The sequence below is a fragment of the Dendrobates tinctorius genome, unplaced genomic scaffold (assembly GCF_039654945.1).
Source record: "Dendrobates tinctorius isolate UK_male_01 unplaced genomic scaffold, ASM3965494v1 ptg000184l, whole genome shotgun sequence".
In the NCBI taxonomy this organism is placed as follows: domain Eukaryota; kingdom Metazoa; phylum Chordata; class Amphibia; order Anura; family Dendrobatidae; genus Dendrobates; species Dendrobates tinctorius.
The window spans coordinates 15,163,066-15,186,717 of record NW_027361851.1 but is presented as its reverse complement, the minus strand read 5'-3'; the positions used below and the strand labels follow the sequence as shown (position 1 = coordinate 15,186,717).

General features: G+C 42.9%; 1 protein-coding gene across 3 annotated transcripts in view; it reads right to left on the bottom strand.

The window, feature by feature from the left end:
- Positions 1-21,809: 21,809 nt before the first annotated feature.
- RASIP1 (Ras interacting protein 1) overlaps positions 21,810-23,652 on the bottom strand; it is a 452,478-nt gene continuing 450,635 nt past the window's right edge. For 2 of the 3 annotated variants that reach the window (XM_073552118.1, XM_073552120.1), the window contains exon 12: positions 21,810-22,901. In XM_073552118.1, the coding sequence (XP_073408219.1) occupies positions 22,702-22,901 (200 nt within the window). In that variant the 3' untranslated portion in view covers positions 21,810-22,701. The remainder of the gene's footprint in view (positions 22,902-23,652) is intronic. The other variant, XM_073552119.1, reaches the window with a different exon arrangement.

Here is a 23,652-nt window from a genome sequence, read left to right as displayed (position 1 = left end):
TGCCTGCAGTTTAGATGCTTCCTATGTGGGCTGTGGGTTCTGGTAATAAAGGCTGGTTCCGTAGTGCCAATAGGACAAGCACCCCCTGTAGGACTGTGGGTTTCGGTAACTGCGACCGGCTCGCGGCCTTGCAACGTTGTTTTTCAGGGGTAGCTTCTGCTAGCCATCCGGGTTCCAGTACCGTCAGCTGGTTCTCGGCAGTGCCTTTGGCCTAGGTGCCTCCTTCTTGATATCCGAGTTCCAGCAACGTCTGCTGGTCCTTGGTAGTGCTTTGCAGCACAGGTACCTCCAGCTTAGTAACCGGGTTCCAGCACCGTCAGCTGGTCCACGGTTGTGCCATTGGCTCTTGTTCCTTCTGCTGCCCCTCCGGGTTCCAGCACCGTCAGCTGGTCCTCGCTAGTTCAATTTGCTCTTGTTCCTTCTGCTACCCATCCGGGTTCCAGTACCGTCAGCTGGTTCTCGGCAGTGCCTTTGGCCTAGGTGCCTCCTTCTTGTTATCCGAGTTCCAGCAACGTCTGCTGGTCCTTGGTAGTGCTTTGTAGCACAGGTGCCTCCTACTTAGTAACCGTGTTCCAGCACCGTCAGCTGGTCCACGGTTGTGCCATTGGCTCTTGTTCCTTCTGCTGCCACTCTGGGTACCAGCACCGTCAGCTGGTTCTCGGTAGTTCCATTGACTCTTGTAGCTTCTGCTACCCATCCGGGTTCTAGCACCGTCAGCTGGTTCTTGGCAGTGCCTTTGGCCTAGGTGCCTCTTTCTCGGCATCCGAGTTCCAGCAACATCTGCTGGTCCTTGGTAGTGCTTTATAGCACAGGTACCTCCTGCTTAGTAACCGTGTTCCAGCACCGTCAGCTGGTCCACGGTTGTGCCATTTGCTCTTGTTCCTTCTGCTGCCCATCCGGGTTCCAGTACCATCAGCTGGTTCTCGGCAGTTCCTCAGCCTTCTTGTACCTTCTGCTACTTTTCAAAGTTCACGCTTGTGGAAATGGTTTTTGGTTCTCACTCTGGATCTCCCTGATGACGACCCTGAATACGACGACCCTGAAGACCACACCGAAGAAGACCAAAAAGATGACCCTGAAGAAGATGACCAAGAGGACAAAGAACATGAAGGCAACCACCAAGATGCAGAACAACAAGAGACAGAAGAGCAAGAGGCAGAAAAACCAAAAGCAGGAGAACATTAAGCATAAGACTAAAAATCAGAGCAAATGATATTATCTAAATTATAAGCAGAAGAAGACTAAGCAGTGTATGGGGGTGAGTCCGTTCCTCCTCGTGGTGCCCCTGGAAAATGCCTGCTGCTGCAGGCCACACTGAACGCAGACAAATCCTGTTGTAAATCTTTTGTGACAGGCAGAATGGAAGGTGTAATCTTCAAACTTTTATAGATAACAACTACAGGAATGCCTGTCACAAATAAGAATATGATGAAGAAGAAGAATAGGAAGAAGATGAATATGAAGAATGTACAAAAAAAGAATAATAGGAAGAAGATGAAGAACGTAAAAAAAAAGAATAGTAGGAAGAAGGTGAAGAAGAAGAAGAAGATCAATAAGGTGAAGAAGAAGTTGATGAAAAAGATGCTGCTGCTGAGGATGATGAAGGAGAAAGTGTTGGAGAAGTAAAAAAGAAGGTGAAGAGCATGGAATTAGTGAAACATACATATCTAACAAAATATACAAAAGGTTAACATAGTCAATATCTTTGTAACTCCGAACATCTTTAAAAAAAAAAAATTATTCCTGCTATTCCATTTGATTGGGCTAAACCTCTATGCCTTTAATGTCTCCTCCACCTCCCCCAATACATTCTACATTATTCTTAGTTGTTTTTCTTCATGTAGAATTAAACTACAAGGAAAGAAAGGGTTTCTTTTTATTTCCGATATTTCTGTTCCATTGACTTGAATGGGACTTCCGGGATTGGAATCGGCGATACCCAATACTTTTTTGATATCCGCCAATCCAATCCGATCCGATATTTTTCAATATCGGGTGGTATCGCTCAACACTATTCGTGACACCACCTGTGGTATCTGGTCAGAAAGGGGACCAGCCCTGCAGTGCAGATCGTCTGGGACAGATGGTGTGGTGCTGCAAAGATGTAATAGATCTCCACAGGCAGAGCTGTAGTCCCAGGGCAGCAGTAGTAGATGTTGAGGTAGATTATGTGGTGTTAGGCCGGAGTCACACTAGCGATTAAATCGGACGAATGCAATGCGATAAAAAATCGCATTGCAGTCGTCCCTATGTTATTTTATGGTGCTGCTCCCATCATCCGTTTTTTTATCGGATAAGTTCCTCGGACCAAGACAACCGCAGCATGCTGCGATTGTCACCGATTTTCGGATCGGATTCGCCAATGCAAGTCTATGGATGCGATTAAAAATCACATTGAAAACGCACCACACGTGTGACTTGTGATTAAATCGCAAGACTTCTCCAGGTCAACAGGAAAGAGCATCAGGCATTGGCATTGGATGTCAATTTGATGCTTAGATGCGAATAAAATCGGTTCATCGCCGAAAAATCGGATGACAGACGGATCCCTGGACAAGAAATCTTTGTGCGATTTCGTACCGTTAAAATCGGACCGATTTTTTTAATCGTTGTGTGTGACTCCAGCCTAAGGCACAGAGATGTAGCAGTGCTGAGCAGGTTGGCGCAGGAAGAAGGCAATGACACAGCTGAATGCAGTTCCGATACTTTACTTACGCTTCTGGCATAGACAGGTGCTCGCTTCCATGCCGTGGTCTCCAGGTCAGGGGCTCAGCCAACACTCAGGCAGATGGAATACACCCTTCCAGCACTCCCTTCCAAATGTGCCTTTTCTGAACGTCTCATTTCTAGCTCTAAACTAAAGTACATGTAGTTCTGAATTACACTCAAGTTCCTTCTTCTTGATGTTACTTATAACTCCACTCACATGACAGGCAGCTGTAGCCTGCTTCGGGGACTCCTTACAATCATGTCCTGGCTCATACACGTTGCTGTTGAGTCTTCGAGTCTTAGTTGGGAATAAAGTGGTCACAACTTCTATTCCTCCAGGTTCTGCTGTAGGATCATTAGTATCACACACAGCCTCGGATACCGGCGCCCAGCCATGGCGCATTAAAGTTAGGAAAGGGCTCTGCTCTAGCCCTACTCCCCAGTCTCTCTCCTCCTCACGTTCCATTCTTATCTATCTTCCTTCTGAAAAACTTATCCTTCTTTCTTCCTCTTTCCTTGCCAGCAGCTCCAGCTCACAGGAGGCTGCTGAATCTACATCCTTTCCCTCCTTCTCCCTGTGGGGGAACTGTCTTCCTCCACCTCTATGGGGATTCTGACTGCAGAGAGGTCCTCTCTCTGCTTTCCCCTGTGGGGAACTGACTTAACTTCCTGTCAGCTTTCCCCTCTAGTGTTTCTAAGCTCCACCCACCACCCAGCACCCTTCATGAACTAAAGCAGCTGCCATAAATGGTGCTCTGCTGTTCTAAGGTGTCTTTGCTGGATGTAGGTGCTGGAGTCTGGTCAGGTGTTATTGTGGTGCACTACGTCTTTACTGCCACAAAAGGGTTAAAAATGTACTGTTTTTTATGTGTTTTGTGAGCCATGGGAGTTATGCTTTCTCTGCTAGAAACTACAACACACACACAATTTACCACACTGCCTTACTTGTCTGAAGCTTAGAGCTTTGCAGACATACCTTAACTGGGAGGGTGAGGAGTTGAGAGTTGTTGTTTTCAGTGAAGAAGAAGGTGAAGGAGAGGAAGATGGAGAATGCTCCTGAAAGCCATGACATGTGCTTTTTCCAGGAGCAAAGTTAAGAAGAATCAGGGAGTCAGCCCCTAGGCCATCCATGCTTTCAGAGTAGGGTGGTAAGCTGAGAGACTGTGTGTGAATTTATACAACCAACAGCAGAGTGTTTTCCCCCAGGAAGACTGCAGCAAACTGGGATCAGTGAAGGATTGTGCAAGAAGAAACGTGAGCTTCACACAGGATTCAAGCTACAAATTGCCAGAGGAGGACTACACAGTGAGTAGTGGCTAGACTGGAAGTTCTAGACTCCGGGAAGCCTTGGTCCCAGAAGGCATTAAAATAGCAGGAAGCTTACACCAAGTAACAGCAGAGAGAAGGATAACTCCCATTCTGCAGAGCAGACTGTAAACTGGTGGGAGTTGTAATATCTCCTCTGAACTGCACCTGAACTACAGTAAATGATAAAGTGACTTTCCTTGTCTCCTGCCTTATTACTCCATGCCTTCTACTTCCATCACAATCTCTGGGGGTCAGCCCTGGTTGGAGAGGGTTAAACATCTGCACTGCCGTCACCATCTGCTCACCCAGAGATCATCTGCAGCGCCGGCTATACTACAGTCGAACACTCCAACTGGCGTCACGAATCACTACATAAACTTTATCCCTAATCAATACTCCCCTTTTACATGACCACCTGGGGCCATGGAACGGGTCACTGCCACTGTGACACATCCCTTTAAGATGACTGGCCCGGTACCGAGTATCCCGTGGCCTCTAGGGCGTGTCATTTTGGCATCACAAACATGATACCGTGTGTGTCTAAATTCCTACAGGAGCAATGACCTGCAGCAACTGAAGCGGTGAGTCGCACCCCTGCAAGTGTTAACTGGGGGGGAAGATGTCTAATCCCAGTGACGCTCAGGGTGTAGCAGCTGCAGCTCCCATATTGCCTCTCACCATGCCATATACTGGGTGCAGCATGGCTGCCACAGTACAATGGCAAATCGCACACCTTAAGTGATTTTAAAGAGAAGCTGCGCAGCATGTTTAAAATTTACCCTATGTCAGAGGAGCAGAAAGTCAGTATACTTACAAGTCAGCTCAGTGGCGCTGGTCAGAGAGAAGTTAAATCTTGGCCAGCAACTGATAAAATGACTGTAAAAGCCATTTTTGCTAAATTAAAGGATAATTTTGACACCCGTACTGCTTCAGAAATAAAGATGCGATTTTTCAGCTGCAGACAGAAATCACAGGACACTGTTAGAGACTATGCCTTAAACCTGCAGGAGGCGCTGCGGGCGATTAAACAAATTGATCCAGACAGTGTAAGAGATGAGAGCAAAATGCTGAAAGAGCAGTTCATTGAGGGTCTTTTGTCTGATTCCAGTAAGGCACAACTGCGCCTGATGTCATTGCAGAACCCTGACATGGACCTTATTCAGTTTAAGGACAGATGCATCCGTATCTTAAGAGAATCTACCTATGTCTGCACTGAGCCAGTTAAACATCCAGCAGTTACATACCACCAGGGGGCAGTATCCTCACCCCAGGTGCCTGCAGTACAGCATGTGCAGATTCCAGTTGATGATTCTACTGCAGATTTACGACTGCAAGTACAGGAACTGACAAAAAATATGGCTGCTCTATGTAAAACTGTTCAGACTCTCCAGACTTGTTCCCCTACAGAGAAGATCCAACTAGCATCAAGCCCGGATGATCTCCCATGGCGACAGCCAAACTTATACTCGTGATAGTGGATGGCATCCCCTTCACCCCCACTGGATCACAGATAACCACAATGCCTCACACACTGTACCAAAGATATTGGACTGAAGCTGATTTCTCCCAACCTCCTGATGGTGACTTGTCATTAATAGCAAGTAATGGTCAACCTCTGACACAGGTGGGGTTCAAAGAGGTTGTCATTAAAGTGGGGAAGGTGGAGCTCAAAGTTCAAGGTCTCATGGTGGTAGAGGTGGACAGAGCAGAGTGTCAACCTATCATAACATTGGGCACAAATGTGATTGAAAATTGTTTAAGTGAGGTCATCACCATTTTGAAAGACATAGCCGAGTCGGACCCGTACAAAGAACAGCATGCCCTCAATAAAGATATCACGGCCCTTGTGCAGCAACAGCAAGTGGTGTTAACTGGTGGAGAGATTGATAGTGTAAGGGTGAGTGATCCCTACTCCATTATGCTTCCCTCTAGGAGTGAGACCCTCATCTGGTGCAGAGCAGCCATAGGCATCAGAGGATGGGACTACCAAGCTCTCCTTGAACCAGTCTATTCAGATAGCAGACCTACTGTGCTGACAGCCAGGGGAATTGTTGATGTTAAAAGGGGCAGAGTCCTGGTATGTGTTCTGAACTGTGGAGAGGAGAAAGCTTGCTTGCCCCGTTATGCAACCATAGCCAAACTGTTCACAGTCAGCAACAATGATATTCAGGCTGTAGAACCCTTGGATCCGTCAGAAGTGACGGAAGGCAATGGCTTTTTGTTCAGACGGAGGAATGGTTCCAAAGGATACATGTTGGCACCGATTCCACTCATGTACATCAGAAAAATGGAGTGCAGCGGGTGGTACAAGAATACGAGAGGGTTTTCAGTAAGCATCCCTTGGATGTTTTCAACATAACATCCCCACAGGAGATCACCCACCTATCAAAGAAAGGTATCGTCCTGTACCTCCAGCTCATTATCAGTGTGCAAAAGGTATGATAAGAGAAATGAAACAAGCAGGGGTAATCAAGGATAGCTACAGTCCTTGGGTAGCTCCCATGGTGTTAGTCAGAAAGAAAGATGGTAGCATGCACGTGTGTGTAGAATTCAGACAACTTAACAAAATTACTCACAAAGATGCATACCCCTTACCGCGCATAGAGGAGTCTCTATCGGTGTTAAACTCAGCTAGGTATTTCTCCACTTTGGAAATAACCAGTGGGTACTGGCAGGTTCCTGTTGCTGAGGCAGACAAAGAAAAAACTGCTTTCACTACTCCTATGGGGCTATATGAGTTTAATTACATGCCGTTCAGACTGAGCAGTGCCCCTGGGACCTTTCAGAGAATTATGGAATGTTGCCTGGGACATTTGAACTTTGAGACTGTGCTATTGTACTTGGATGATGTGATTGCATATTCCAGGACCTATGAAGAACATCTGCAACACCTGGCAGAGGTCTTGGAGGCGTTGTCCAAATTCGGCTTAAAGGTAAAACCATATAAGTGTCATCTCCTAAAGTCCAAAGTGCAGTATTTAGGCCATGTCGTGAGTGCAGAAGGAGTAGCAACCGACCCAAACAAAGTGACTGTCATCAGAGACTGGCAGGTACCCACCAACATCCAAGAGGTCAGACAATTCCTAGGCCTAGTGGGGATGCTACAGACGCTTTATCAAAGACTTTACTAAATTGGCAGCCCCCCTTCAAGATCTGTTAGTTGGCCAATCCAAAAAGGCCAGAGGCAAGAGTCGTGAAAAAAGAAGGTATCCAGCTCCGGAGATAAAATCCAAAATCTTTATTGAAACAAATTAAAAGGTAATAAGCTGCTTGATAACCAGTGTATACTGGAGGAAGGAATGTCCTAGAATGACTGGACGCGTTTCGAACACGTGTAGTGCTCTTAGTCCTCAGTTTCACAATGAGCAGTCTTGCAAAAGTTAAAATACTCCCCAAACAGGTGGTAAACAAATGAAAATAATTGCTCCACTAAGAAAAGGTTAACACCCAGATAACATGGCAGAGAAAAAAAAAACACATAACACATTTAAGTTACGACGGTACATGTCATATATACACTCACTGGCCACTTTATTAGGTACACCTGTCCAACTGTGTGTTAAGACTTAATTTCTAATCAGCCAATCACATGGCGGCAACTCAGTGCATTTAGGCATGTAGACATGGTCAAGACAATCTCCTGCAGTTCAAACCGAGCATCAGTATGGGGAAGAAAGGTGATTTGAGTGCCTTTGAACGTGGCATGATTGTTGGTGCCAGAAGGGCTGGTCTGAGAATTTCAGAAACTGCTGATCTACTGGGATTTTCACGCACAACCATCTCTAGGGTTTACAGAGAATGGTCCGAAAAAGAAAAAAAATCCAGTGAGCGGCAGTTCTGTGGCCGGAAATGCCATGTTGATGCCAGAGGTCAGAGGAGAATGGGCAGACTGGTTCGAGCTGATAGAAAGGCAACAGTGACTCAAATTGCCACCCGTTACAACCAAGGTAGGCAGAAGAGCATCTCTGAACGCACAGTGCGTCGAACTTTGAGGCAGATGGGCTACAGCAGCAGAAGACCACACTGGGTACCACTCCTCTCAGCTAAGAACAGGAAACTGAGGCTACAATTTGCACAAGCTCATCGAAATTGGACAGTAGAAGATTGGAAAAACGTTGCCTGGTCTGATGAGTCTCGATTTCTGCTGCGACATTCGGATGGTAGGGTCAGAATTTGGCGTAAACAACATGAAAGCATGGATCCATCCTGCCTTGTATCAACGGTTCAGGCTGGTGGTGGTGGTGTTATGGTGTGGGGAATTTTTTCTGGGCACTCTTTGGGCCCCTTGGTACCAATTGAGCATCGTTGCAACGCCACAGCCTACCTGAGTATTGTTGCTGACCATGTCCATCCCTTTATGACCACAATGTACCCAACATCTGATGGCTACTTTCAGCAGGATAATGCGCCATGTCATAAAGCTCGAATCATCTCAGATTGGTTTCTTGAACATGACAATGAGTTTACTGTACTCAAATGGCCTCCTCAGTCACCAGATCTCAATCCAATAGAGCATCTTTGGTATGTGGTGAAACGGGAGATTCGCATCAGGGATGTGCAGCCGACAAATCTGCGCCAACTGTGTGATGCCATCATGTCAATATGGTCCAAAATCTCTGAGGAATGCTTCCAGCACCTTGTTGAATCTCTGCCACGAAGAATTGAGGCAGTTCTGAAGGCAAAAGGGGGTCCAACCCCTTACTAGCATGGTGTACCTAATAAAGTGGCCAGTGAGTGTAGATGGTACAGACAATAGACAATAGTGCAACATAAATTCCTTCTTTAAGTTCAAGCCCAAAGGTACTCGGGTGTTTAATAAATAAATCCAAAATGCTTCCCTATCCCGCAATTTTTTTACCCTATCTCCACCACGTTTATTGCATAAACACTAAATTGTGCAACTTGTCTATTGTGCAGGTTTACAAAATGGTTGGATGCGTTAGATATATGACGGGTTGTGGGCTGAATGATATCATAAAGATGCTCTCTAATCCTGTCTTTTAATCTTCTGATCGTGGAGCCCACATATAGCAATCTGCATGCTGAACACTCTATTATGTATACAACATAATCTGAGTTGCAATTTAGAAAACTTCTTTATGTTTTTGAGCAAGAAAAAACTGACTTTTTTTAGAACGTAGACATGTTTTGCAAGGAGATTGCCCACATCTAAAAAACCCTGTGGTGGACAACCAAGTGGAAACATTTTTCGTCTGAACAGCGCCATAAAAGCTGGGGGATAAAGAATTAGCTAAAGTCGGGGCACGTCTGGAAACAATTCCAATACCATCCTTCAATATAGTATCCATAATATCGTCATCTCACAGAATATTTAGATTTCGATGCACTATGTCAGAAATTGACTTGAAATGAGTACTATATGTAAGAACCAGGACCGGCTGTTCTGAACAAAAATTAGTATTATTACTTTTAGATCAATCTGACATTTGGAATTTGGTTCAACAGTCGGTGAAATGAGTTCCGCTCTGGATTTTTTATCTACTATACTGAAAGCACGATTTACAGTCCAATCAGGATATTTTCTATTTTTGAGACGTTTTTCAATGTTCCTTTTTTCACTATCAAAAATTGTATTGTCACTGCAAATTTCTTTTTGCTCTGATAACCTCACCCACTGGAATTGATTGAATCGTATGTGGTGGGTGGAAACTGCGTGCGTGAAGTATGGTGTTGCCTGCGGTTTTTTTGCGATACGTACAACTGCTGATAGTGTCAAAAGGGATACCAGTCAAACACAAATCCAAAAAATTAATACTTTTTTTATCAAATGTATGGGTAAATTTGGGATTGAAAGGATTATTATTGATGTAAAATTGGAATAACTCTAAAGAAACTGAATCACCTTGCCACACTAGTATCAGGTCATCAATGTACCTAGAATACCATTTGATGTTAGTAAAAAATGGATTATCTGTGCAAAAGATGTACTGTTCTTCCCACCACGCCATAACTAGATTCGCTACTGATGGGGAGAATTTAGCTCCCATTGAAACTTTACTTTTTTGGAGAAAATTTTTTTTGTCAAACAAGAAAAAATTGTGAGATAAAAGAAAAGCAAGCACTGAGATGATATACACCTGCAGCTCATCATTGTATGAACTATATTTATACAAATGAAACTGAACGGCGTGCAAAGCAATTCTATGGGGAATGGACGTATATAGGGCAACCACATCACAAGTTAACCATGACCATTCAGGGTCCCACGTTACCCCATTGAACATACTTAATACATCCTTGAAATCCTTCAGGTAACCAGGAGTTCTCTGAACTAGTGGCTGCAAAATTGTGTCAAGCCATTCTCCTAAATGTTCACTGAAGGATCCTATTCCCGATACAATGGGACGCATGGGGGGTGGAAACATATTTTTGGGCGTTTTTGGTAATGCATGCAAGATCGGAATGACTGGATTTAATACATGCAAATACTCAACTTGTTTTTTAGTGAAAAAACCCTGACTGAATCCCTCATCAATCACACATTTACACATTTTTGAAAATTCTGCTGATGGGTCTGATTCAAGAAAATAATAAATATCACTATCTAGTAACATGTTATGGATAGCAGTTGCATAATCAGATTTGTTGAGAACCACTACAGATTCGCCATTATCTGACATCTTAATAATGATATTGGTATTTGTTTTCTATTTGATTAAAGCATTTCGTTCATCTTTTGACAAATTATGTTTATAAGAACGAGAAGGAATCTCTGATGCAAAATTACGCAAATCCCGTTCAATATTGTCCTGGAAACGATCCATAGAATCAGTTCTGGTGTGTACCGGATAAAAGAAAGGATTTCTTGTCTTAAAGGTGGAAATCACATTGTCATTTTTAGCAGTCATGTCGGTAGTGTCCAGATCCATAAGGGTTAACAATCCATTTTGTTCCAGAAAACGTTTTCCAGCAAACTCATTAGTGACACTAATCGGAGTTGGGACCTGTGTTTTCTCTTCTGTGAAAAAATGTTTTTTCACTGTCAGGTCCCTGACAAATTTATTATTGTCTTTTAAAGTAGAAAAAATATTTAAATCTGTGTTTGTTGGAGCAAAATTCAACCCCAAAGATAACACTCTGGTTTCAGTTTCAGATAGAACATCAGATGATAAATTAATTACGTCTAACGAGATGTCTTGGACTGACTTCTCAGTCTGTTCTTGAATATAGATGGGATGTTTGCGGTGTTTCCTACCGCCTCTCCTGGTGCGTTTTTTGGCACATTGTTAGACCTTTTCTGTTTTTTCATTTGAGATTTATTACCATAATTGACATGATGTGTGTTAACTTCAGGGTTGTTAGAAGACCCCACAGAAACATCCGATTCCAAGTCCGAAGAAGAAAAAGTCACTTGATTCCGGTGTGCAGAAGAAAAAAGTGCGAGTGCGTTTCTTTAATATCGATCTGGGTGGAGTAGGTTGCCTTTCCCATCTGCCCCATTAATAAACTTGATTGTTTGTGTAATCAAATACATCCCTGCCAAATTTCTTTTTCTTTATAGAAATAATAGATTCTTCCAGGGAATGTATCTTAAATTTCAGATCTTTTTGAAAATTTTCATATTCCTCCACAGTAACAGCAGTTTTTAGAGACAACAGATCCTTATTTAAACTGGTTTTAATAATAGACAGTTCTTCATTTTCATATTTAACTATTAGCTCCATCAATTTTCTGGAGCACTCAGATAATATAATGTTCCAGTCAGACACAAAGGCATCATTATACACCGTGGTTGGAATTTTCTTTATTCTTAATCCTCTCGGTATAATATTCTGTGAGATATAATTTTCAAGCGTGGCTTGGTCCCACCAGATGCGTGTCTCATTAAGAGAAAGTTTCTCTATTGCAAGCATAGTATTCAATATGTCCGGTGAAGTGTCTACATTTTTGCTCACTGAACTAAATACTTGTGCAGCACGCTCTCTTCTAGAAGGATCAATCAATGTCTCCATGTGGAAAACAGATGCGGTTGGGAAAAACAATATACTTGGAGCAAACAAAATATTAAAATGAAAATAATGATGTTAAAACCAAATCAATGACATCCTTCCCAATTCAAAATGACTAAATGTCCTTGATGTACGTCACAAAGCAGCTTATTTATTGAGCGACTGTGTATATTAAAGTCATTTATGATAAGGGGAGCACGAAAAAAAGCAGAAAACTGAATAGAAAAAAGTAGATTCAGCTCACCCTTATAATGATGTCCACACCGCACATGAGTAGTTCTATCCGAGCAAGGAAGTGTCTCTGCTTGACGTCAGGTACTTGTGAAAAAAGAAGGTATCCAGCTCCGGAGATAAAATCCAAAATCTTTATTGAAACAAATTAAAAGGTAATAAGCTGCTTGATAACCAGTGTATACTGGAGGAAGGAATGTCCTAGAATGACTGGACGCGTTTCGAACACGTGTAGTGCTCTTAGTCCTCAGTTTCACAATGAGCAGTCTTGCAAAAGTTAAAATACTCCCCAAACAGGTGGTAAACAAATGAAAATAATTGCTCCACTTTCTTAGTGGAGCAATTATTTTCATTTGTTTACCACCTGTTTGGGTGGTAAACAAACTTTTGCAAGACTGCTCATTGTGAAACTGAGGACTAAGAGCACTACACACCGATGCCAGCAATCAAAGTGTCCTCAGCATCTGGATCAGGGTGCAGTTAAATCTCTCACAAGCTCCGTTCCCCCGTGGATGATAAGGGGTGGTCCGAGACTTATCGATTTTGTACAATTGATGCAACTCTTCCATCACCTTCCCAAGGAAGCAGGCTCCTTGATCAGAATGGATTCGCTTGGGACACCTGTACACTTGAATGAAATGTTTATAGATAGCATAGGCCGCAGACTCGGCAGTCTGGTCCCGGGTAGGTGTGACCACAGCAAATTTGGAATAGTGGTCAATCATCACAAGGCAATGCTCATAGCCCTGATGTGCTGGGCCAATCGTTAAGTAGTATATGGCCAGTAACTCCATGGTGGCAGAGGACCTCACCGTTTCTGTGGGGGCTCGCTGTTCCGGCGGCTTGACCAGTTCACAATTCCGGCACTGCTGACATACTCTCTCCACGACGGTCCTCATGCGGGGATGATAGAACAACCGTTGCAGCCATTGGAATATTTTTTTCATCCCGAAGTGTGCTCCTTTCTCGTGTGCTTCCTTAGCCACCTGTTCCACCAGGGACGAGGGGATGATCGCTTGCCAAACGAAACTCGGTTCAGACTGTAGGTACACTTTCCTGTACAAGATACCATCCCGCAACGGTAGCCGCTCCCACTGGCGCAACATTTGTACCATTTCGGGGGACAAGGCTGCCCTCTCGCTCTGGCGCGGCACCTGTTCGGCTACGAGCCACCATCTCAGCTGAGCTATCTCTCGATCTTCTTGTATTTGAACCCACTCATCAAGGGGTTGTTCCAACAAATTCTCTGGTGTACCTTCTTGAAATGTTTCCTGCGTCGCTGCCACTGTCTTGGCAGTCCCTCCAAACTCTGGAACCTCTATAGTCTCCAACTTTTCATCCCGACTGGGCGCTGGCGGGTGGTAATCTACTCGGGAAAGGGCGTCAGCATGAGTATTCTCCACTCCTCTCCTGTAGAAGATCTTGTACCGAAATTTTGCAATTCGTGCTATCCAGCGTTGTCCTAAGGCCCCCAGCTTAGCTGTTTCGAGGTGAGCCAACGGGTTGTTATCCGAACACACGTGGACTTCCGAGCCGGCCAAATACTATACAAACTTCTCAGTCATTACCCACACCAGCGTCAACAACTCCAGCTTGAATGAGCTGTAATTATCTGGATTTCTTTCTGAGTCATGTAAGGAGCGACTGGCGTATGCGATGACACGCTCCTTCCCATCCTGCATCTGTGAGAGTACTGCCCCGAGTCCATGTAGACTACCGTCAGTGTGCAAGATGAACGGCTGTGTGAAGTCGGCATAGGCCAACATAGGCAGTGTGACTGCGGCAGCCACAGTTCTTCTCTGTATTCCTTATATACCTTTTTGACATAGCCTATATATTAACTGAACCTCCCCCTTCCAGGTACATTGAGACCGCTCTGAAACACCAAACTTTCCCCTGGGAGTCTGCACAAAGAATATTAAGAATTTCTCCTCCTTTACAGAATGAAAATACGGGTTGGATTCTCTCACCAGTTTCTTGTACAGGATATTCTTGTATCCTTTTCAAATATACCATGGCTATAACAACAAGTGTGACCTTTGCACTAAGTGTACCCTTTCTCCACTCTACTGTTTGTTTTCCTTTTTTTTCAGTACTTCTTTTTTGCTTTCCTTTTTCCCTTTTATTCATGGATTAAATTGTATTTTTCCTCTCTACGTAGGTTTTAATAAGCAATGGAATTGCTTTACTTGTGTAATTTTGACATGTTTTCCATCGAACAGTATATATGAAAATCGTTCCGTTGTATTTTATTTGGCATATACTTTAATTATGTAATTGTTAGTATGATTATATGACACACTTCCTCATTTTTTCCTGTTCTTTCCTACCATTTAGTTCTGATGAAGGTCCCTGTTAGGATCGAAAACGTTTAACGTTGAATGCTAAATAAAAAAATGGAACCTTATTTCACACATGAATTCGTATTGAGTGCCAAGTTTTTTGACAGTTTGGTTTACGGGATGGATACCTTACTTGGGCACCTCAATCTCAATTAAGAGTGCCGTATATGACTTTACACTATGATTAGGAATACTGCAGACTACTCGGTTGCCATTCTATTAGATCCACTTTATAAAACCAAATTTTGCCATATTATTCCGCCCTGGAAAGGGACCCATGAATGCTGTAGTATTGAAACATGCTTTTACACAAACTTAAGGTAGCTTTTCCCCAAGACAACAGTGAAGCACACGTTCGCATCGCAGCTCTAGACTTTGGCACATCAATTCGTCATCGCCAAAACATTAGCAGCAGCAGTGGTGGAAGAAGCAATTTCTTTTAAAATAATTTTTTGAAAGAACGGCGTGGGGTACCCCCATTTTTGTCAACCAGCCAAGCTAAAGCTGACAGCTAGGTGCTGGTATTTTCAGGCTGGTAAGGGGCTATTGATATTGACCCCTCAGCTGCCCAGAAAAGGAGCATCTATTACATCCATAAAATCTGGCTTTTTGCCAGGCTCTTCACACTTGCCCTTTAGCAGTGGAAAGTGGGGATTATATCTGTGGTATTGCCTGGTGACATCAAGCCCATGGCTTAGTAATGGAGAGAGACAACTATACATTACTAATCCTATAGTTTTATGATAAACATAGCCAAAATAAAGTCCCTTATTAGAAATAAAACAAAACACAGTTTTCAATTTTTATTTAAAAATGATAAACACGGTTATACTCTTCTAACACCTAATTCCACTGAATCCCTTGTCTCCTGTAATAAAACTAAAATAAAAAAGCAATATCCCTAACCTGTCTGTTGTTCTGTCCATACCGTAATCCATGTCTGGGGGATAAATAGTTTTCAACCTGGACAGTGCCAAGACATGACCGTCCTGGCAGAGAACCTCTGGTGAATATGCTGCTGTGAGCTCAGTATCAAGGACCAGCGATGACATCATCGAGGTTACTGCCGGTCACTGAGGCTTACATTCCCAGCCGGGCTGATCTGTGGTGACCTCAGCACCATGGAAAAATGTCACTGAGTTCACCACAGTTCAGCTAAGTGAGTTCTATGCAGATCAACCTGAGAAATTCCCATGGTGATCTCCTGTGAACTCACTGAGCTGAACTGCGGTGACTTCATCACTGACTTTTTCTCACTGTGCTGAGGTTACTGTACAATATTTAAACATCTGTAAATTTTTTTTATTAACTTTAACTTTGATGCATAATGATAGTGGGTATATTTATGGCTAAAAATTCATATACAGAAAAGCAAGTAGTGCATGAGCCACTGAGCTTCGTGATTCACTGCAGTGTCGTCCACTTGATATCACAGCTGCAGCCAAACCAAATAAGATGAGTGCAATGGCAGAGACACAACACCACGTAGGGTAATTAAATCCCTGTTTGTGTTAAGATTGATTAAGCACAAACATTTTCTGAAAGGGGACAGCACTTTTAAACCCTTCACAACCTCACCGTACTAGTACTGCTCTGCAGGAACTGCATTTTTGCCCGCAGCAGTGCTAGTACGGTGGGACAATCACCGTGGCCTCACACAGAGCGCAGTTATCGGGTGTGATTGTCAGCTGTATGTGACAGCTAACACCCAGCAACGCCCACGATTGGTGCTAATGAAGGGGATTGAGGGAAGATGTCCTTCAATGTCATCCCTTTAAGAAGTCCTAGTGTAAATATGTTGATATTGGATATGTTGAATGCTAGTGGTACTGCTACATGAATACGTGTATTACCGCCTGTCTTGTTGGTACTGCCACATTATGTATGTGTTACCATGCTGTAATGCTTGCAATATATTGTGTTGTATAATGTTTCGCATATTTATGTACAGATTAGGGTAAGCTAGTGCATCCTTTGGGGACATTAGAGGAGGGCACATGTTGCGCATGGTAAAATATTACAGTGGGACTGTTCGTGATGATGCCCCCACTCTATCAGAAGGTCACGGACGGACGGCCAATGTGAACGGTAAAGAAAATATGTTTGTTTTTTGTTGCACCTGTTGTGACCTTTCAGCTGGAAAAGCGGAAACTGTCTGGAAACTACTGGACCGCCTGAACCACAAGCCATATGTTTGTGAAAAAAAAATGATGTTTTCCCTACCAATGGGAAAGCCTGCTCCCCTTAAGGAAAGGGGGAGCCTTACCTCAAAGAGACTGACGGCTCCAGAAAAACGGGCTCTATGTTGTAAATGTGCTGTATATAAAATATATATATCAGTGGACTTAACCGGAGGACTGTGAGCCAGGATTGCACCCTCTGAGCATGGACTGCGGTGCGTTATTTTATAGATATAATGATTCTAAAAATTGTTTTCTACGTGGAAAAAAAACGTATGTGTAATAATTTGGCTTCGTTTGGTCGGGGATGAAAGGAGGAATGAAGGGGATTGAGGGAAGATGCCCTTTAATGCCACCCCTTTAAGAAGTCCTAATGTAAATATGTTAATATTGGATGTGTTGAATGCTAGTGGTACTGCTACATGAATACGTGTATTACCGCCTGTCTTATTGTACTGCCACATTATATATGTGTTACCATGCTGTAAAGATTGTAATATACTGTGTTGTATAATGTTTCGCATATTTATGTACAGATTAGGGTAAGCTAGTGTATCCTTTGGGGACATTAGAGGAGGGCACTTTTAGTATATAGTTCCCATAGATAAGGGTAAGTGTAGTTCTGTTGTGGGCCACTAGATGGGGGCATACTAGTGGGTCTTATAAGTATATCTTGTAGGAAGTTCATAGATGGTTAATTGTAGGAGGCGTTGCTATGGGATAAATGAGTGTAAGATATAGGAACAGGTTAGAAGGGCGAGCACTCACGAAGTGTCCACAAAGGCTCTAGGCCCATGATGATATAGCAGCAACGTAACATTCTTAAAGATGAAAAAGAGAACGGGCACAGTCAGACGGGGCTGGACGAGACCGAACACCCCGGAACTTGCGGTTTATCACAGCAGCGAGTGGAGAGAATTTCATTGTCCAAGAATCGTGCAGGGTGCAGAATATTCACAATGTGGCAGATCTTAAATAAGGCTGAAGCTTGTTAGTCCAGGGCAAAACGGATGAGCGGGTTCCACTATGCCTTGAGGTCCTACAGAAGTGATGCTGCGGTACCGCCTACGGCACTACTACCCCGTGATGTGTGTGAGGACAAAGAATGGAGGAAAAGGAAAGTGCAGGAGGAATGCTGTGTGGACTGTAATATTACTGATGTGCCCGGGACTGTGGAAGAGAAAAGTAAAATCGTTTGGCTTCAAAACCAGTTTCTGTGTTAATTCTTTCCACCCTACGCATCGAAACTGAGTGTAAAGGAGCTGTGCTGCGCCGCAGTGGGATCCCTGATGGTGAATTAGAACCCCAAACAGGTACGCTAGCAGAAGCTGACAATTTTTCTGTGGAAGGAGGCCAGGATACCAGGGCCTTGGTGTCCTCGGCCACGGCTATTGTCCTGGCCAAATCCTACACTAGCACCTATCGTGGGCAATTAACCCCTCTGATGCTGCTGTCAGTACTGACAGCGGCATAGAGAAGCATCGTGCAGGGAGGGGTCTTCCTTCGTGCTTCCATCAGAATAACGCAATGTGATCGCATTATTCTAATGGTCTCCTTGGAGACCCCCGGCACCAAGATGGCTGTGAGGTCCTTCCGGGTCCTGCAGGTAGGTGGCTTCTCAGCGCCTGCTGAGAGCAGGACCTGAGAAACCTCCTCCCCTGCCTGTCAGATCGCTGATCTCATACTCAGCAGTGGTTTATGTCAGATCAGCGATCTGACATTATATAGTGATGTCCCATACTGGGGCCATGCAATAAAGTTAAAAAAATTATTATAATGTGCAAAAATATTTTTTTAAAAATCCCCCAAAAAAGAAAAAAAATTAAATAAATATTATACCAATAAATGCAGAAGATACTCGAATATAAGCCGAGATTATCAGCCCATTTTTTGGGCTGAAAGTCCCCCTCTTGGCTTTTTTACGCGAGTCATATATGCCAGGGGGTCGGTGGGGGAGGGGGAGCAGGGGTTTCAGATAATACCCTCCCGGCGCGTCTCTGCAGCCCCCTGCTTCTGCCGGTCTCAGGCTCCTTCCTTCAGTGGTCACGTGGTACCGCTCATTAAAGTCATGAATATGCGCATATTCATGACTTTAATGAGCAGTACCATGTGACATCTGAAGGAAGGAGCCTGAGATCGGGAGAAGCGGGGCTGCAGAGACTGCGCCAGGAGGGGGTAAGTATATGCAATATTCACCTGTCTCCGGTCCATCGCTGCGTGCTACTCTGTCCTCCACGTCCTCTGGCTGTGATGTTCAGGTCAGAGGGCGAGGTGACGTAGTTAGTGCGCGCCGCACCCTCTGCTGCCTAAATGTCACTGACAGAGGACCCGGAAGAGACAGAGCAGCGTGCAGTGATGGAGCAGGGACAGGTGAACATCGCAGGTCCTGGGGCCCTGAGCCAGCGGCAACAACGGCACCTGTCCCCGCCTGCTCAGGGCCCCGGCACCTGGCCCCCAGCGACGGAAAGATGAGTATGTCTTTTTTTTATTTGCAGCAGCGGCATCATATGGGGGCATAATCTATGGAGCAGCATATGGGGCATAGTCTATGGAGCATTTTATGGGGCATAATCTATGGAGCATCTTATGAAGCACCTTACAGGGCAGTATATGGGGGCATAATCTATGGAGCATCTTATGGAGGCATAATCTATGGAGCATCTTATGGGGCATAATCTGTGGAGCATCTTATGGTGCATAATCTATGGAGCATTTTATGGAGCATCTTATGGGGGCATGATCTATGGAGAATTTTATGGGGCAGCATATGGGGCATATTCTATGAAACATCTTATGGGGCCATAACCTTTATGGAGCAGCATATCGGGCATATTATTCTATGGAGCATCTTATGGGGCCATTATTAACCTTTGTGTAGCATTATATGGGGCGTATTTTGTATGGAGCATCTTATGAGGCCATCATGAACTGTATGAAGCATTATATGGGGCTTCTGATTCAATATGGATATTCAAAAACATTTAACCTACTGATGTCTCAATTAATTTTACTTTTATTGATATCTATTTTTATTTTTGAAATTTACCAGTAGCTGCTGCATTTTCCACCCTAGGCTTATACGCAATTCAATAAGCTTTCCCAGTGTTTTGTGGCAAAATTAGGGGGCTCGGCTTATACACGAGTTACGAGTATATACGGTACATTTATTTATGTAAATAAAAAAAAAACAATAAAAGTATACATATTTGGTATTGCTGCGTACGTAACAACCCACTCTATAAAACTGTCCCACTAGTTAACTACTTCAGTGAACACAGTAAAAAGAGACAAAAAACAATGCTTTATCATCATACCGCCGAACAAAATGTGCAATAACACATGACCAAAAAGACGAATGTAAATAAAAATGGTACTGCTGAAAACGTCATCTTGTCCCGCAAAAAACAAGCCACCATACAGCTCCATCAGCAGAAAAATAAAAATATTTTAGCTCTCAGAATAAAGTGATGCAAAAATAATAAGTTTTTCTATAAAATAGTTTTTGTGTAAAAGCGTCAAAACATAAAAAAATTAAATAAATGAGGTATCGCTGTAATCGTACTGACCCGAAGAATAAAGCTGCCTTACCAATTTTACCACATGTGAAACGTTACAAAAAAAAACATTCCTGAATTGCTGGTTTTTGTTCATTCTATCTCCCAAAAATCAGAATAGAAAGTGATCAAAAAATGTCATGTGCCTGAAAATGATAGAAACGTCAGCTCGTCCTGCAAAAAACAAGCCCTACATATCTCTGTAGGCCGAAATATGAAAAAATTATAGCTCTCAAAATATGGTGATGCAAAAACTAGTTTTTGCAATAAAAAGCCATGCCATGAGCCGAAACAGTGGTTTTCCCCCACATATGGGGTATCGGCGTACTCAGGAGAAATTGCAGAACAAATTGTATGAAGCAATTTCTCCTGTTACCCTTTTAAAAATGCTAAATAAAGGAGCAAAAAAGATTTGAGAAAAATGTGATTTTTTTTTTTTATTTCCACGGCTCTATGCTATAAACTTCTGTGATGCACCTGTGGATTCAAGGTGCTCAATACACATCTAGATAAGTTCCATAAGGGGACTAGTTTCCAAAATGGTGTAATTTGTGGGGTGTTTCCACTGTTTAGGCACATCAGGGGCTCTTCAAACTCGACATGGTGAATGCTAATTATTCCATCAAATTTTACATTCAAAAAGTCAAATGCCGCTCCTTCCTTTCCGAGCCCTGCCATACGCCCAAACAGAAGATTTCTCCCACATATGGGGTATCATGCTCAGGAGAAATTGCACAACAAAATGTATGGTCCATTTTCTCCTGTTACCCTTGTGAAAGTAAAAAAAATTAGGTCTAAATGAAAATTTTTGTGAAAGAAAAGTAAATGTTTATTTTTTCCTTCCACATTCTAAAAATTCCTGTGAAGCACCTGAAGGGTTAATAAACTGCTTGAATGTGGTTTTGAGCACCTCGAGGGGTGCAGTTTTTAGAGTGGTATCACTTTTGGGCATACTCTGTCATATAGGCCCCTCAAAGTCACTTCAAATGTGAGGTGGTCTCTAAAAAAATGGTTTTGTAAAATTTGTTGAAAAAATAAGAAATCGCTGGTCAGCTTTTAACCCTTATAACTTCGTAACAAAGAAAAAAATTTGGTTCCAAAATTGTGCTGATGTAGACATGTGAGAAATGTTATTTATTAACTATTTTGTGCGATATGACGCTCTGATTTAAGGGCATAAAAATTAAAAGTTAGAAAATTGTGACATTTTTGCCAAATTTCTGTTTTTTCCACAAATAAATGCAAGTCATATCGAATAAATTTTACTGCTATCATAAAGTACAATATGTCACAAGAAAAAAACCTCAGAATCAGTGGGATACGTTGAAGCGTTCCAGAGTTATTGCCTCATAAAAGGACAGTGGTCAGAATTGTAAAAGTTGGCAGGGTCAGAAAGGTGAAAACAGGCTGGGTCGCGAAGGGGTTAATGTTAAAGTGACTGTAATCCCTCCCATTGTGGCTGTTATAAGATGAAAATAAGTAAGTACCTGAATAAAGGAAACAGCATAATTTTAATATTTTATATTTTATTTATATATTTTATTAATAACAGTTTTCAGTTTGTGCTTTTTTATACAAATCTAAAGAGCATATAAAAATGTATACTTTTCTCCCTGGCATTTTATTGTATCACAAGTCTACATTTGACCATTTTTTTTTATCTGGAAACATCTAAAAATACATTTTAAGTAAGCACAATAGAAAAGAACAAGGTTTAAGTTGTATTGTGGCAAGAGCAAAGCTATAAATTAATATAAGAGCATACAGTAACTGAGTATCTTGTCCGACCTTCCCTAGAAGAGAAGACTGAGAGGAGACTTAATAGCTGTCTACAAATATCTCAAGGGCTGTCACATTGTAGAAGGATCATCTTTATTCTCATTTGCACAAGGAAAGACTAGAAGCAATGGGATGAAACTGAATGGGAGGAGACACAGATTAGATATTAGAAAAAACTTTTTGACAGAGTGATTAATGAGTGGAACAGGCTGCCACGAGAGGTGGTGAGTTCTCCTTCAATGGAAGTCTTCAAACAGAGGCTGGACAGACATCTGTCTGGAATGATTTAGCGAATCCTGCTTTGAGCAGGGGGTTGGACCAGATGGCCTAGGAGGTCCCTTCCAACTCTACCATTCTATGATTCTATGATAAATGATATCTTGTGAAATAATAGCATGAGAAGACATGCAGAACTTCACAACTGCAGAACACCCTAATTGTATGTATATACAGTATATAGTTTCATTCCAAAATGTAAGTAACAGAACACATATAGTTACCACTGTCCATTATTACCTGAATAGACTGATATATTCGAATAAAGACTGATAATTCATAAGTCAGTTCTATATTGAAAATTATATTGTTTTGTTTGCACTCTTGAAAATAGTGGATTTGTTGAACTTTGTTACTGGCTGTTCTCCACTCGGAATAAAGATCTCTGGTTGGCTGGCAGCGATTTTTGCTCAAGGTCCCAAACAAATCGTCTAAGCTGACACAACTGCTTGTGAAAGGCATCACTAGCCATGGGCTGGGAAAGTTGCATGCGGAAGTTGTCGCAAGGCAGAATCAACGGAGGATGATCAGTAAAGCTCTCAAAAATATCTGCTGTGAACAAAAAAAGTAGGTTACTCGTTGTAAAACTAACAGGTGATATTCATTTATGTCCTATTTTGAAGCCTGTTTACTGTAAGAACTTTAAAAAAAAAACATCAGAACATTCAGGCTGTGTTCTCACATGGCACAAATGCTGCCGTAAACATTTCAAGCACAGTGTATATGATTTCTTGAAAGCTTATATGAACCAGACATTTTACGATGCATTTTTCCTTATAGGCTACTAAGGGTAGTTTAAAAAATGCATGGAAAAAAAGCCAGAGGAGTACTTTCAACAAGCTTTGCATAAATCAATAGCACGGGCGATTATAAGAAACTTCCTAATATGTCTTATGAGATAAATTAGCTTCCTTCCCCACTCATCAGACACTGCTTACCCTCACCCCTATCCTCCTGAGCTGTGAAAAAGCAGCTCAAGTCCATCATGATGTCACGCCGCCTGTCACGCTGCGCTCACCTGGGGGCGGGACCTCGGTCCCGACGTCACCTCTTCCAGAGCCACGGCCGCTCCGGGGGTCCCGTCGGGTGCGCACGCACACCTCTCGTACTTAGGTTCATGTTTGCACCATGTTCTGTGTGCGCACGCACGCTCTTCTCAGCTCTGTCTCCAGGCCTGTCCTCTCTATGGTATTGGAGGACTTGACCCGGAAGTCCTAGTGATCATGTGCTATATCAGGCTACCTCTTCCTATGGGAGGTGCCGCTGCTGCTCTGAACCTGCACTCTGCCTTGTACTCGGTTGT